The sequence below is a fragment of the Vulpes lagopus genome, chromosome 12 (assembly GCF_018345385.1).
Source record: "Vulpes lagopus strain Blue_001 chromosome 12, ASM1834538v1, whole genome shotgun sequence".
Classification (NCBI taxonomy): Eukaryota; Metazoa; Chordata; class Mammalia; order Carnivora; family Canidae; genus Vulpes; species Vulpes lagopus.
In genome coordinates this window covers 56167492-56179088 of record NC_054835.1, presented here as the reverse complement: position 1 = coordinate 56179088, position 11597 = coordinate 56167492, and the positions used below count along the sequence as shown (strand labels likewise).

The 11597-nt window shown below is 51.2% G+C and overlaps 1 protein-coding gene across 2 annotated transcripts; it reads left to right on the top strand.

Annotated features, from left to right (window-relative positions):
• Positions 1–198: 198 nt before the first annotated feature.
• JMJD6 (jumonji domain containing 6, arginine demethylase and lysine hydroxylase) lies at positions 199–10638 on the top strand. 2 transcript variants are annotated; one of them, XR_005982988.1, is made up of 7 exons: positions 199–444; positions 915–1303; positions 1974–2260; positions 3470–3605; positions 4072–4165; positions 4953–5091; positions 5960–6087. XR_005982988.1 is itself a non-coding variant. In XM_041724036.1 (7 exons), the coding sequence occupies exons 1-7, from the start codon at positions 316–318 to the stop codon at positions 7351–7353; spliced, it is 1245 nt and encodes a 414-aa protein (XP_041579970.1). In that variant the 5' UTR covers positions 201–315; the 3' UTR covers positions 7354–10638. The 2 variants fall into 2 exon arrangements, 1 of the variants encoding a protein (XP_041579970.1); XM_041724036.1 differs by lacking the exon at positions 4072–4165 and adding an exon at positions 7317–10638 and having other exon boundaries at positions 201–444.
• The last annotated feature ends 959 nt before the right edge of the window (positions 10639–11597 follow it).

Below are 11597 nucleotides of genomic sequence, written 5' to 3'. Positions count from 1 at the left end.
GCTCACCGCGAGAGGCCGGGGGGCGGGGAAGACGGCAGCCGCGTGCCCAACCCGAGGCCCGGGAGGTGGTTGGGGAGTGAATTTTCTGGAAGGCGACTTTAAAGGCGCCAGGCCGGAGCGAAGGGCGTTTGGGCGCCGCCGCCGCCGCCGCCGCCGCCGCCGCCGCCGCCGCCGCCGCCGCCGCCGCCGCCGCCGCCGCCGCCGCCGCCGCCGCCGCCGCCGCCGCCGCCGCCCGGGTCGGGGAGGGGGCGCGTTGCAAGTAGGAAGCGAGGCGCTCCGAGGTCGTCGCGGGAGCAGCTGGGGACCCCCCGCAGGATGAACCACAAGAGCAAGAAGCGCATCCGCGAGGCCAAGCGGAGTGCGCGGCCGGAGCTCAAGGACTCGCTGGACTGGACCCGTCACAACTACTACGAGAGCTTCTCGCTGAACCCGGCGGCCGTGGCGGTGAGTGGGCCGGGGTGGCGGGGTGGCGGGGTGGCGGGGTCGCGGGCACCTCCGGACGGCTGCGCCCCGCCCCGCCCCCGCCGGTGCCCAGCGCGGCAGCCCCGGGTCCCCAGGGGCTCGCCCGCGGCCCGCGGAGGTCGGGGTCCTCGGGCCCGGGCTCCAGGGCGGCCCCCTTCCTCCCGCGCCGCCGCCCGGCCGCCCGGAGGCTGACCCCGTTGGCCGTGGAGGCCCACGAGTGGGAGATAAGAAGCCGTTTCCCCTGGTGGGGCGGCGCTGGGTGCGACGTGTCAGTCCACTCGCAGGTCCTCGTGCCTCCCCGCCCCCCTCCACGTCCCCAAGGTAAGCCAGAACGAGAATCTGGCTCCTTAGGTATGTCACTGCTATTTAATCCTGGGGGACGCCCTTTGCTGCCGCCGGACTTTTTTTTTTTTTTTTTTTTTAACTGGATAGGTCTTTTCTGATTCTCTCAGGATAACGTGGAAAGGGCAGACGCCTTACAGCTGTCGGTGGAAGAATTTGTGGAGCGCTATGAACGACCCTACAAGCCCGTGGTTCTGCTGAACGCCCAAGAGGGCTGGTCTGCGCAGGAGAAGTGGACCCTGGAGCGCCTGAAAAGGAAGTACCGGAACCAGAAGTTCAAGTGTGGTGAGGATAACGACGGCTACTCCGTGAAGATGAAGATGAAATACTACATCGAGTACATGGAGAGCACTCGGGATGACAGCCCCCTCTACATCTTTGACAGCAGCTACGGTGAACACCCTAAAAGAAGGAAACTTCTGGAGGACTACAAAGTGCCCAAGTTTTTCACCGATGACCTCTTCCAGTATGCTGGGGAGAAACGCAGGCCGCCTTACAGGTGAAGTTGCCTGGCAGTGAGGCCGTTACAGTCTAACGTACAAGTCTAACTTAGTGTGTGTCACCTGAGCTCAGTCAGCTGATCTTTCTCCGTAGCAGTGAGTGGTTCTCCTTGGCTGCACATGAAGCTTATTTAGGGGGGTGACTGCTGCCTGCGCAGGTCCTACAGCCACAGACTGGTTTCACTGGTCTGGGTTGCCACTTGGGCATCAGGATTTCTGAAGGCTCCCCAGGTGACTCAAACGTGCGACCAAAGTTAAACTAACACTCATCTTTGAGGGAAGTTTTAATAGTTAAAGCCCAGCAGTAATAAGCCACATCAGTGATTTTTTTTTTTTTTTCATTTTTCTGTTATGGAGCGTTTCAGACGTTCAGCGTTTCTGCGTAGCAGGATTTTTGTAGTACCTGAAATAAAGAGCACATTGGGGGCACTTGGGTGGCTCAGTTGGTTAAGTGCTTGTCTTCAGCTCAGGGCATGATCTCAGGGTCCTGGGATCCAGCCCCACGTTGGGCTCTGCACTCAGTGGGAAATCTTCTGTCTCCCCCTGCTTGTTCTGTCTCTCTAATAAATAAAAATCTTAAAAAAAAACATATAGAACTAAGAACTTGTGATTTTGTAGTATGTGAACAGTTAAGTTACTCTTTGTATCTTGGTTGTTTCCACTCCTTAGGTGGTTTGTGATGGGGCCACCACGCTCTGGAACCGGAATTCACATCGACCCTCTAGGAACCAGTGCCTGGAATGCCTTAGTTCAGGGCCACAAGCGCTGGTGCCTGTTTCCTACCAGCACGCCTAGGGAGCTCATCAAGGTGACCCGTGAAGAAGGAGGGAACCAGCAAGATGAAGCCATTACCTGGTTTAGTATCATTCATCCCCGGACACAGCTTCCTACTTGGCCACCTGAATTCAAACCCCTGGAAATCTTACAAAAACCAGGAGAGACTGTCTTTGTACCAGGTATAGATGAAATGAGAAGAAGTACATTCTTTGATTTCATTTTTTTGTCATTTGGGGGCACAAGGGTATATATAGAAGGAATCAAACAAGTCCATCTGCGTGCTGATTCTTAATGAACTCCCTAATGCCCAGCTTGGACAGTGATGTGCTGCTGTGTTGTCAAGTGGTTAGGGGGCTACTGTCCCATTTTTCTTGTAACCTGCAGATATGGTGCCTATTGATAAACTTTATGTGAGGATTATATTCATTTTTATGCCTAGCAGTTTTCTGGTGTCCCTGTGGATGTGCAGTGACTTGTGCATATTTCTGTAAATTGAGTTTTCAATACAGTGTGGCACTGGCCAGTTGAGCCAGGAAATAACTTGGGGCCAATGCAGCAAGTCCCACACTTGAAAACTGTTAGTTTTGGTAGATTAAGTATTAAGAGCAAGGGTATTTAATTTTTCTTTTAATATTTTATTTATTTATTTATGAGAGACAGAGAGAGGCAGAGACACAGGCAGAGGGAGAAGCAGGGGGGAGGAGGGCGGGGGGTGGAGGCGAATGGGTGACGGGCACTGACGGGGGCACTTGACGGGATGAGCACTGGGTGTTATTCTGTATGTTGGTAAATTGAACACCAATAAAAAATAAATTTATTATTAAAAAAAAAAAAAAAAAAAAGAGGGAGAAGCAGGCTCCCTGCAGGGAACCCAATGTGGGACTTGATCCCACGACCCTGGGATCACGACCTGAGCTAATGGCAGACACTTAACCACTGAGCCACCCAGTGCCCCACAAGGCTATTTGGTATTATAGGAGGTAGGTGTTCTCCTCTTAGAAGCCAAAGAACTTGCTGCCTTTACAGTTTTGATCACCGTTTTGAATTAAAAGGGGTCAACACACTTTTTCTGTGAAGGGCAGAGAGTAAATATTTTAAGCACCGTGGACCAGACAGCATCTGTTCCAACTGCTCAGCTCTGCCTGTGGAGCAGAAAAGCAGCCGTAGACAGTCCAGAAATGAACAGGCATGGCTGTGCTCCAGTAGAACTTTATATAAATTGCTTGTGATTCCTGGATCAGGAGAACCATTGACCACTCTGGGTCTGATGTTTCTGAGTGTCTATTCATCTCACCTATAGATAGGAATCCTCTATTCATGAAGCTTATGTTATTTGTGGTTGTGTATAGACCCAAACCCTGCTTAACTGTTTCCTCGTTGGATTTCAGGAGGCTGGTGGCACGTCGTCCTTAATCTCGACACCACCATTGCCATCACCCAGAATTTTGCCAGCAGCACCAATTTCCCTGTTGTATGGCACAAGACGGTAAGAGGGAGACCAAAGTTATCGAGGAAATGGTATAGGTGAGAGACATTTTTTTCTCATTTCTGCTTTGTTCCAATTCCTACCCCAGAGGTGAAGTGGAAGGAGTCCACTGCTGCAGTAACGTGTGCTGATCTTAGGCCTGGGAGAGCTGGGGTACAAAAGCTCACGGGCAGAGGAGAGTGGGTCCAAGGTCAGGACTAGTTGTCAGGATGCTTGCCAGCCTCGAGGTGTGACAGGCTAAGACTCTGCATGTTTGATCAGTCAGTCAAAACGTGGTCATAATTGGGATTGGTCCTCATTTTCTGTTTCTTTTTTGTTTTCTGCTTTGGTTTTGTTTTGTTTTCCCCAAAGCTAGCGCTAGCAAAGGAAGCCATTTTGTTTGGGTTTTATTTTGGTTCGTTCTTTTTCTTACTCAGAAGCATTATCCCCCTTTGAACTTATTACCTTCAGTTCTTGTGAGTGAGGTGACTGCCCTGGAGACTTAGCTCCTCTGTTTATCCACAGAACAGATACAGCACGGGCAGCGGCAGTGCAAGCCACCCCCAGCCACCCCGTGCCACTGTGTCCCAACCCTGACCTGGAGGGACCAGCTCTCGGGGTAAGAGAGGGATCCTGGCTTGGTCAGTGCTCAGCCTCCCTGCTGAGAGGGCCAGCAAGGGTGGTGGCTTTGTTCTCCCCGGACTCTCGGGCACCTGAGGCCCACTTACTCCATCCCATAGGCCGCTGTGTGCTATGATAGGGTCATTTTAAAGGCCTTAACCATACAGCTGGTCTTTTGTCCCTGGTTAGAGTGGATGCCAAATCAGGTCCCTAAGGGGAGGGCTGCTGCCTCTGAAAGTCCAGTTCAGTTTTATCTTCAAGTGAGGGGGACCCTCTCTGTTGCTTGGCACTTCTTGTTTCTCACAAACCTAATTGTTGCTACTCTTACGAATAGAATTTAACCAAGCCCAACGGCAGTCACTCAGTGCTGTGTCGTGGAAAGGAAGGGTTTTAAAAATCAGCTAGGAAAGGTTCAGGAAAAAAAAAAACAACAACAACAAGGAAGAGAGACTCTTTCTCCCAGGTGGGGGAAAAATAAAATAAGACTAACTCAGGGCAACTTTGCCTCACACGTTGGCAGCATGGCTGGCTCCTATGCGAAGGTCGTAGTAACTTGTGTGCAGCTAGTTCGCCTTTCAGAAAAGCCTGAGCAGCATGTTTAGGGCTTTTGTTCCCAGCCTGTGGATTCGTGTGTCCTCACCACTGTCCAGCACCCATTCTGAGCCAGGGCACCTGACATTCCCAGGTGCTTCTGAGAGAGACAGGCCTCAGCGTTGAGTCCGGGTTGTTGTGCGCGGGCTTCATTGCCGGTCCCAGCACTGGGAACAATGTTTCTTGTCTCTCAGGATCTTGAAGCAAGAGCACCCTGAGTTGGCGGTCCTGGCCGACTCTGTTGACCTTCAGGAATCCACAGGAATTGCCTCGGACAGCTCCAGTGACTCCTCCAGCTCCTCCAGCTCCAGCTCGTCGGACTCGGACTCCGAGGTGAGGCCTTGCTTCCTTCCCAGGCCTTCGGGGCAAGGCACCCCAGAAAAACCAGTGGTGGCTCTCCCTCCTGTCTGGGAAGGAGAGAAGCGTGAACGTTTTCCGCTTTCTTCCAAGAACTTCAACCGCCACCATCTCTGCCACGTGGTGAATTTTAGCCGTATTATAGCCTTGTGTGTGTGCACACATGCGCATATCCTTGCAGTAGCCTCAAGAGGTAAAAGGAGTACTTGGGGATTTCGTTAAGTGAACCGCCCAGGATCACATAGCTTGTGAACGGCAGTATGGGGGTTCGAACTTGGAGCATTGTCACCTCAAAGCTCATGTTGAGAATCGTCCCTGTGGGTGTCAGTTGTAAGCCTGGCAGCTCAGCAGATTCAGTGGCTTGTTAGAAGCTAACGTCATATTGGGGAAGAGGAACCTGTGCCCTTAGCAGATGAAATAAATTCCTGTCATAGCACTTTGCATAATCGGTTGATTTGGGGTTTTGCCAGGGGGCAAGTGGGGGGTGAATGTTACATGCTGTTACTTCTTGCTTCCCCCCCTTGGGGTCTGTGCAGGTGCAGTCAGAGTACACAATGCAATCTCCAAATGCTGTTTGTAAAATGTTCTTGAGCCTGTGCCTTGATTTCAAACAATCCCTCTGTTGGAGACTGCTGGAAAGACACCTGGCACCTGAGGGAAGTTGCAGTGTTTGGGGAGGAACACCAGAGGGAGATGGATATTTGGACTGTGTTGCAGAGCTGTCATAAACGGCCGCTTCACTCTGGGAGGGCCCGGACAGCATTTGTGCTATCTCTCGAGGTTGGATGTTTACAGACAAAATGGGTTGCATCTAATTGAGTTCCTGTTTTTTTCCCGTGTCCAGTGTGAGTCTGGGTCTGAAGGTGATGGCACAATGCACCGCAGGAAGAAGCGGAGGACGTGCAGCATGATGGGAAATGGGGACACCACCTCCCAGGATGACTGTGTGAGCAAAGAACGCAGCTCCTCCAGGTGACCACGCACAGCTGTTGTCTGTGTAGAAGGACATGCCCCCAGCGAGGGGCAGGGCCCTGGGGAGGGCAGCCTTCTGAAGCTGCAGACAAGGGGAGGGCCGGAGAAAGCCAGAGAACGAGGATGCCCTCGGAATAGGAGTCCGTTCACTTAGCATTTGCTGCAGTAGCTTCTTTCTCTGCTACCAATGCAAAGTAATGTGGCTTATTTTATGCATAAAGGCAAGAATCTATGTGGATGGTGCCAAGGAAACCCTTAACATTATTTAATAAAAATTCAATCCATTTTACATCCTTGAAACTTTTGTCCTTGGAGAATCCCAGAACCTCCCCTGTGGTGTTGTGGGAAAGCAGTGACTCCACTGGTGTGTACCCTCGATGGGGAAGTGGTGGTTACGGCCTAAGTGAAGGTACCCAGTGTCTCCTGAGAGCCTGAGGTGTGGCCTCCTGCTTTTCCCCCCACTTGCCATTGTTGCTTTGAGCACTCACATCAAGTGAGGCAGGGCAGCCGTGAAGAGCTCAGTTATAGGAGGCTTTTGTCACATTTCCCGTGTCTCTTGATTTGCACCAGATTGGGTCTAAATAAGTTAAAACTCACAAAGTTAGTGAAGTAGTCCCTCTGCCAGCATGTGCCCTTGCAGGGGTACATGATGGGCTTACAGTGAGGTCTGGAGCCAGAGCCCCTTCTCATGTGCGAGCCGCAGTGTGCCAGGCAGTGGCGGTCAGCAGGAGGGTCCCGGGGGGAGTTCAGTACTGAAGCTTGTGCGGCTCCCAGTGTCTGAAGGCCTGGCCTGCCTGCCGCGGGTGGCGTTCCTGCTGTGTTCTTTGTGTGTGTGAGCAGCTGGCTGTTTTCTCACCTGTCTGAGGAAAGCTGGGGACCTGCATGCCTTGCTGTTCGTTGTCCTCTTTCTCCGCAGTCAGGCTAGAATTCTGCAGGAAGTTCAGGTGTCCTAGTCACAGGAATTGATGGGACTAGACTATGCATTTCTGAACCTGGTTCTCTTCACAGCCGTTGTTAGATTTCTCTTGTTGCTTTTTAAAGATTTTTCTGTTATAAATTCCCCCCACCGGCAAAATGTGCCTTTGTAACGTATAAGGAAAGGGTTTAGGGACAGCCCTGCCCTGAGTTGCACACAGGGTCCTGGGGTTCTGCTTTAACATTGCCTTCCAGCTTCGCACCGGCTGTGCTGTCTACATGCTGATTACAGGCAGTTGTACTTTCCTTGGCAGGATTAGGGACACTTGTGGAGGCCGGGCTCACCCCTGAGCAAATAAAGAGACTCTCCCTGAGGTGGCTCCTGTGTACGCTGTTGGCGGCCACCTGACTCAGTTTTCACGTCTTCTGCTCCCACCTTCTCCTTTGTCTTCTTTGAATTTGGATAATCCTTCTCTGGTCCAAGCTTCTGTCTTCGGTCAAATGCTGTTTTTACTGCTTACTAAGAATAGATGGTCAAGAAGTGTCAAAACTCAGCAAGCTCAGTGAAACATGAAACACTGAAGGCTGCCGTGCTGTTGGGTGAGGAGGCCTATGCTGTCTCCCTTACACCACGACCTCGAGGCTGCAGGGCTGAGATCCCTTGAGTATCTCACTGCGTGTGATAACCTCCCGACGTAGGTAAGGAACCTCTGCTCTCCGAGAGCCGGCTGTGCACAAGCAGGCCCCGAAGGGTGAGTGGACTCGGATTCGTGTGTGAGCCAATTACACATAAAAAGTGCCGCGCATGTGCCACTTCCCTGTCACTGTCCCAAAGCCACACTCCCTGGCAGTGACCCAGCCAGCAAGTGCAGTGCTGCTCACTGCTGCGAGCGCTGTCTTTGGACACATTTCCTTCTTACCACCATCAGAGAGGCTCTTAAATTTAAGCAGTGTGTTCGAATAGTGTATTTTGGGGGAGGGATGACATATCAGGGTTTTTGTTTAGGAACAGTATGGGAATGGTGTTTGGTGTGTTTTATCACAGAATTTAAATTATGAATAGGGCCAACTTCTAACAGATGTGTCCTGTTCTTTCCTACCATGTGATCCATAAGGCAGCAGCTCTCTGTAAGAGACTTCACGATTAGTGCCCTTATTTGTTTGACCAGCAGACGAGAGGTGGGTGGCTTGTGCTACATGTCTGGAAATAAATCCATATATGGTGCTTCCAGTCTTTGGGATCTGTTTAGGATTCTAATAACTCTGGTATGAATACTTGGGATTGACCAGCAGTTTCCATTACTTGCTCTCTCAACTCACCTGCTTGCCTTAATTGGTCCCTAAGTTCATCTAAATTTAAATAAAAGTAAGGGGGGGGCTTGTCAAGGATATTTCCAGTGGAGAGGACTGAGCAGCATGTCCTGTGTAGGGAGTGTAGGTAAAGGCATTAGCAGCCAGAGGGCAGCAGGAGCTCTCACTGGGGAGTGTCTGGGAGGAGCAGAGGAGTGTGTGCAGACATCCTGGAGTTGTATGGTTCCTCCCTCAACATGGGTATAATCTGGGGAATTCAGATCTCTTCTGTACAAAAGTCCTATTTTTAACAGACTGATTATCATTTCATGACACTACCTCAGTCACGTGGCTTTCCTCTAGGAGGCTGATCCCTTATTTTGCCATAGTCAGTTCTCATTTGCGTTCTCAAATGCCAATCCAGATGTGTGGCCAGATTGGATGGAAAACATCCACTGCCTTCATCGGTGTTGGTGCCTGTCACCTGCCCCAAAGTGCTGCTCTCCTCTTCCCCACCAGGCTACAGGGGCTCAGGCTCTTGCTTCCAGGGTCTGTTTGGGTCTGCATAAACTCAGACCCCAAATTTATCATTTCTTTGTGTTAGCAATGGTGTTCCTCCGTCTCCTTTTTCAAATTTTCTTGCCATCTTCCAAAATGGTTTTTTCTTTTCCCTATATTGCTAAGGGGCTGTCACACCTTCTCAAATCCATACCAACTTCTCTCTGAACTTCAGTTTAGAGAAGAAAAAAAAAAATCTAAAGGCCATTTGCCGCCAGGGGGCGTGGTAGGACACTTTTACAGTGGATGGGATGCTGAGGTTAGAAGTTTGAATTGGAGAGATGAGCCTTCCCCAGAGGCCAACGGTGTTCCTGTTTGAACATATCCAGAAATGAGGGCTCCAGCCCATCTGACAGGCCCGCAGTCACCTCACCGGAAAGCATCTGGATCACACGGGTTACATGCTGCCATTCGGCTCTTACCACCCCGTGAGTGACCGTGGGGCAGGGCAGTCTTTGTTTTAGCTAGGCCAGAGATTCAATACATCCCCCCTGCCCACCCCCCAGCCCCCGCCCCTTTTATCGTCCCTGTGGCCCAGCCAAGCACACCATTATGGAAATAAAGCAGGGGTGAGTTGGGGAAACCGTGACAGAGGAGTGCCGTGATGACTGGATGCTGGGGATGAAGTAGGAAATGGGAACCAGGGGCCCATCTGTTCTGGAGTTAACCTTTTAACCCACCTGGCCTGAGCTCCCCCTTTGAGTGGTGTCAACAGCTTAGTAAGGGCAAGGACACGACATGAAACTTCTTAGGGATTCTTCTCCCAACTGAAAACCAACAAGCTGGCTCCTGGAAGAAGGGCTCTTGGACCAGGAGCTACTGAGCTACAGCCTGTGTTTGAGTGCCAGGCACTGTCCTAGGTGCTGGAGATGCAGCAGTGACAAGCCCAGGTCCCCCTCCTTATGGAGCTGAAAGACTGAGTGCGCCATGCATGGTTCCCAAGGGTCGCTGGTCAGAGTAGGTGGAGTCAGGCACATCCATTTCCACGACCAGAAAAGTAAGTTCAGACCTTACTAAATTCAGGTTTATGAGACCTTCATTAAAGAACATAATTAACATCATAGCTATGTTCTCAGCTTAGTGTTTGGTTTCTCTCTAAATTAGCTGAAGATATTTAAGGATTGGCAAGAAAGTTGCTGGTATAAGTGCTTTATGAAGTTACTAGAGGTTCAGCCTGGATATGATTTAGGACTTTAGACAAGAGTGTGAGATGGAATAGGAGTTTTCCAGTAAATGTTGTAAAAAGTGCTTTCTAGGACGTAGGCGTGTACGTGCTCAGCTATAGGTTCCTTGAATTGTGTGTAGCGTTTCCACAAATAAGTTGTCATGTGCGTGCTGGGTACTGCTGATGGTTTCCTGTGGAGTCTGGTGTCTCCTCACACTCCCCCCTCCCTGCCTTCTGTCAAGATGTTCCACTGATGTTACATTATATACAGCAAAACGAGATGAACCTCGCACCCCAGCCCCCTTGGGTGGCGGCTCTTGACTTTTGTCTCATCATCCTTAGTTCAAAAACTTGAGACATCTAGCCCCCACTGAATGTCCCATGAGAACTGGCCCGGCCTGCTGTCTCCAAGGGGACTGGACACTGCAGAAGAATTGGGACTGTGCCGAGTCCTTGTGCCTCTTGCAGCTGTCACCGAGACACCCAGCAGCCTGCTGCGCCTGCTTTCATCTCGCCGGGGGCTTCGCCACCGGATGCCTGTGGCTCTGCCATTTGATTGATATTTTTAACTTTCACTTGGATGAAACTTGTTCATCATTTTAAATAAAGCAACTTGATTTGGAGTTGGGTTTTTTTTTTTCCCTGTTCTTGTTTCTTTTCATTATTCATCTGATAGTGAATACAGAATGTAACTAAGTTAGTACAACGGGCCCTCTTAAAAGTATACTTTCAAACAGTGAAGGCAGGGGACAAAAAAGAAGGCCCTCTTTGGCTGACAGTCACCCCCATCCCGGGGGTGGGGGTGGGGGGCAAAGGCCGTAGCCAAGACAGGAGCCCATTCCACATTTTATAGCTACAGGGCATTTTTCATGAACCACCACTGAAATTCCTTGTGCTGGCACCCCTGACTATGATGTGAAGCGGCAGGACCAAACTCCCCCTCTTCCTGGAAGCCTGCAGTCCTAACTGGAGCTCAAGAGGAAGCCTGAGCACTTACCGGCGTCTTCCACTTAAACAGCTGTCCATCTAGCTTCCTGGCTTACACCAGCTATCAGCTCAGGCACTGTAATTTTTCCAAAAGCAATAAATGTATCCTAAGCAGAAACTGGCACCCTGATTTTTCAACTGGTACCTGACAAACTTTGCCCTGTGTTTACTGGAAATGGGAAAGACGATTTTTTGGTTACAGCATAATTTATCTCAAACACCGTGTTCGGCCACAGAGCCCTGGAAGGATCTGGAGAAACAAAACCAGTAAACTTCTCTTCATTCCACCCTCCCATACACGGAGGATTACTCCCAGAGAAGTCAGTAGGGGCCCCTGAAGCTGAATTCCAGAAAGCAGCAGCCTTTGGGGGGCAGCCACGTTCCGGGGAGGCTTGTGTTGGAGGCTGCTGGTCTCAGGCCGGAAGGGGCATTCGCCTGCCAGGAACTGGAAGTGTCCCCCCCGCCGCCCCCAAAAATGCTGTGGCCGAGAGTCAGCGGGGTTCACGTTCGCTGTTCGCCGTCTTACAGGCCAGTCGGGTGCCCGGGTTTGGGTGAGCCTGCCCGGCCTGCGGGCCTCCGCGTCCCCCCACTGCGC

Bases quoted from the DNA above. Each gene is read 5' to 3' on its own strand.
- JMJD6 (XM_041724036.1), top strand. From the start codon at position 316: ATGAACCACAAGAGCAAGAAGCGCATCCGCGAGGCCAAGCGGAGTGCG. The intron at 445-914 runs GTGAGTGGGCCG...TGATTCTCTCAG, and splicing joins TGAACCCGGCGGCCGTGGCG to GATAACGTGGAAAGGGCAGA. The intron at 1,304-1,973 runs GTGAAGTTGCCT...TCCACTCCTTAG, and splicing joins AAACGCAGGCCGCCTTACAG to GTGGTTTGTGATGGGGCCAC.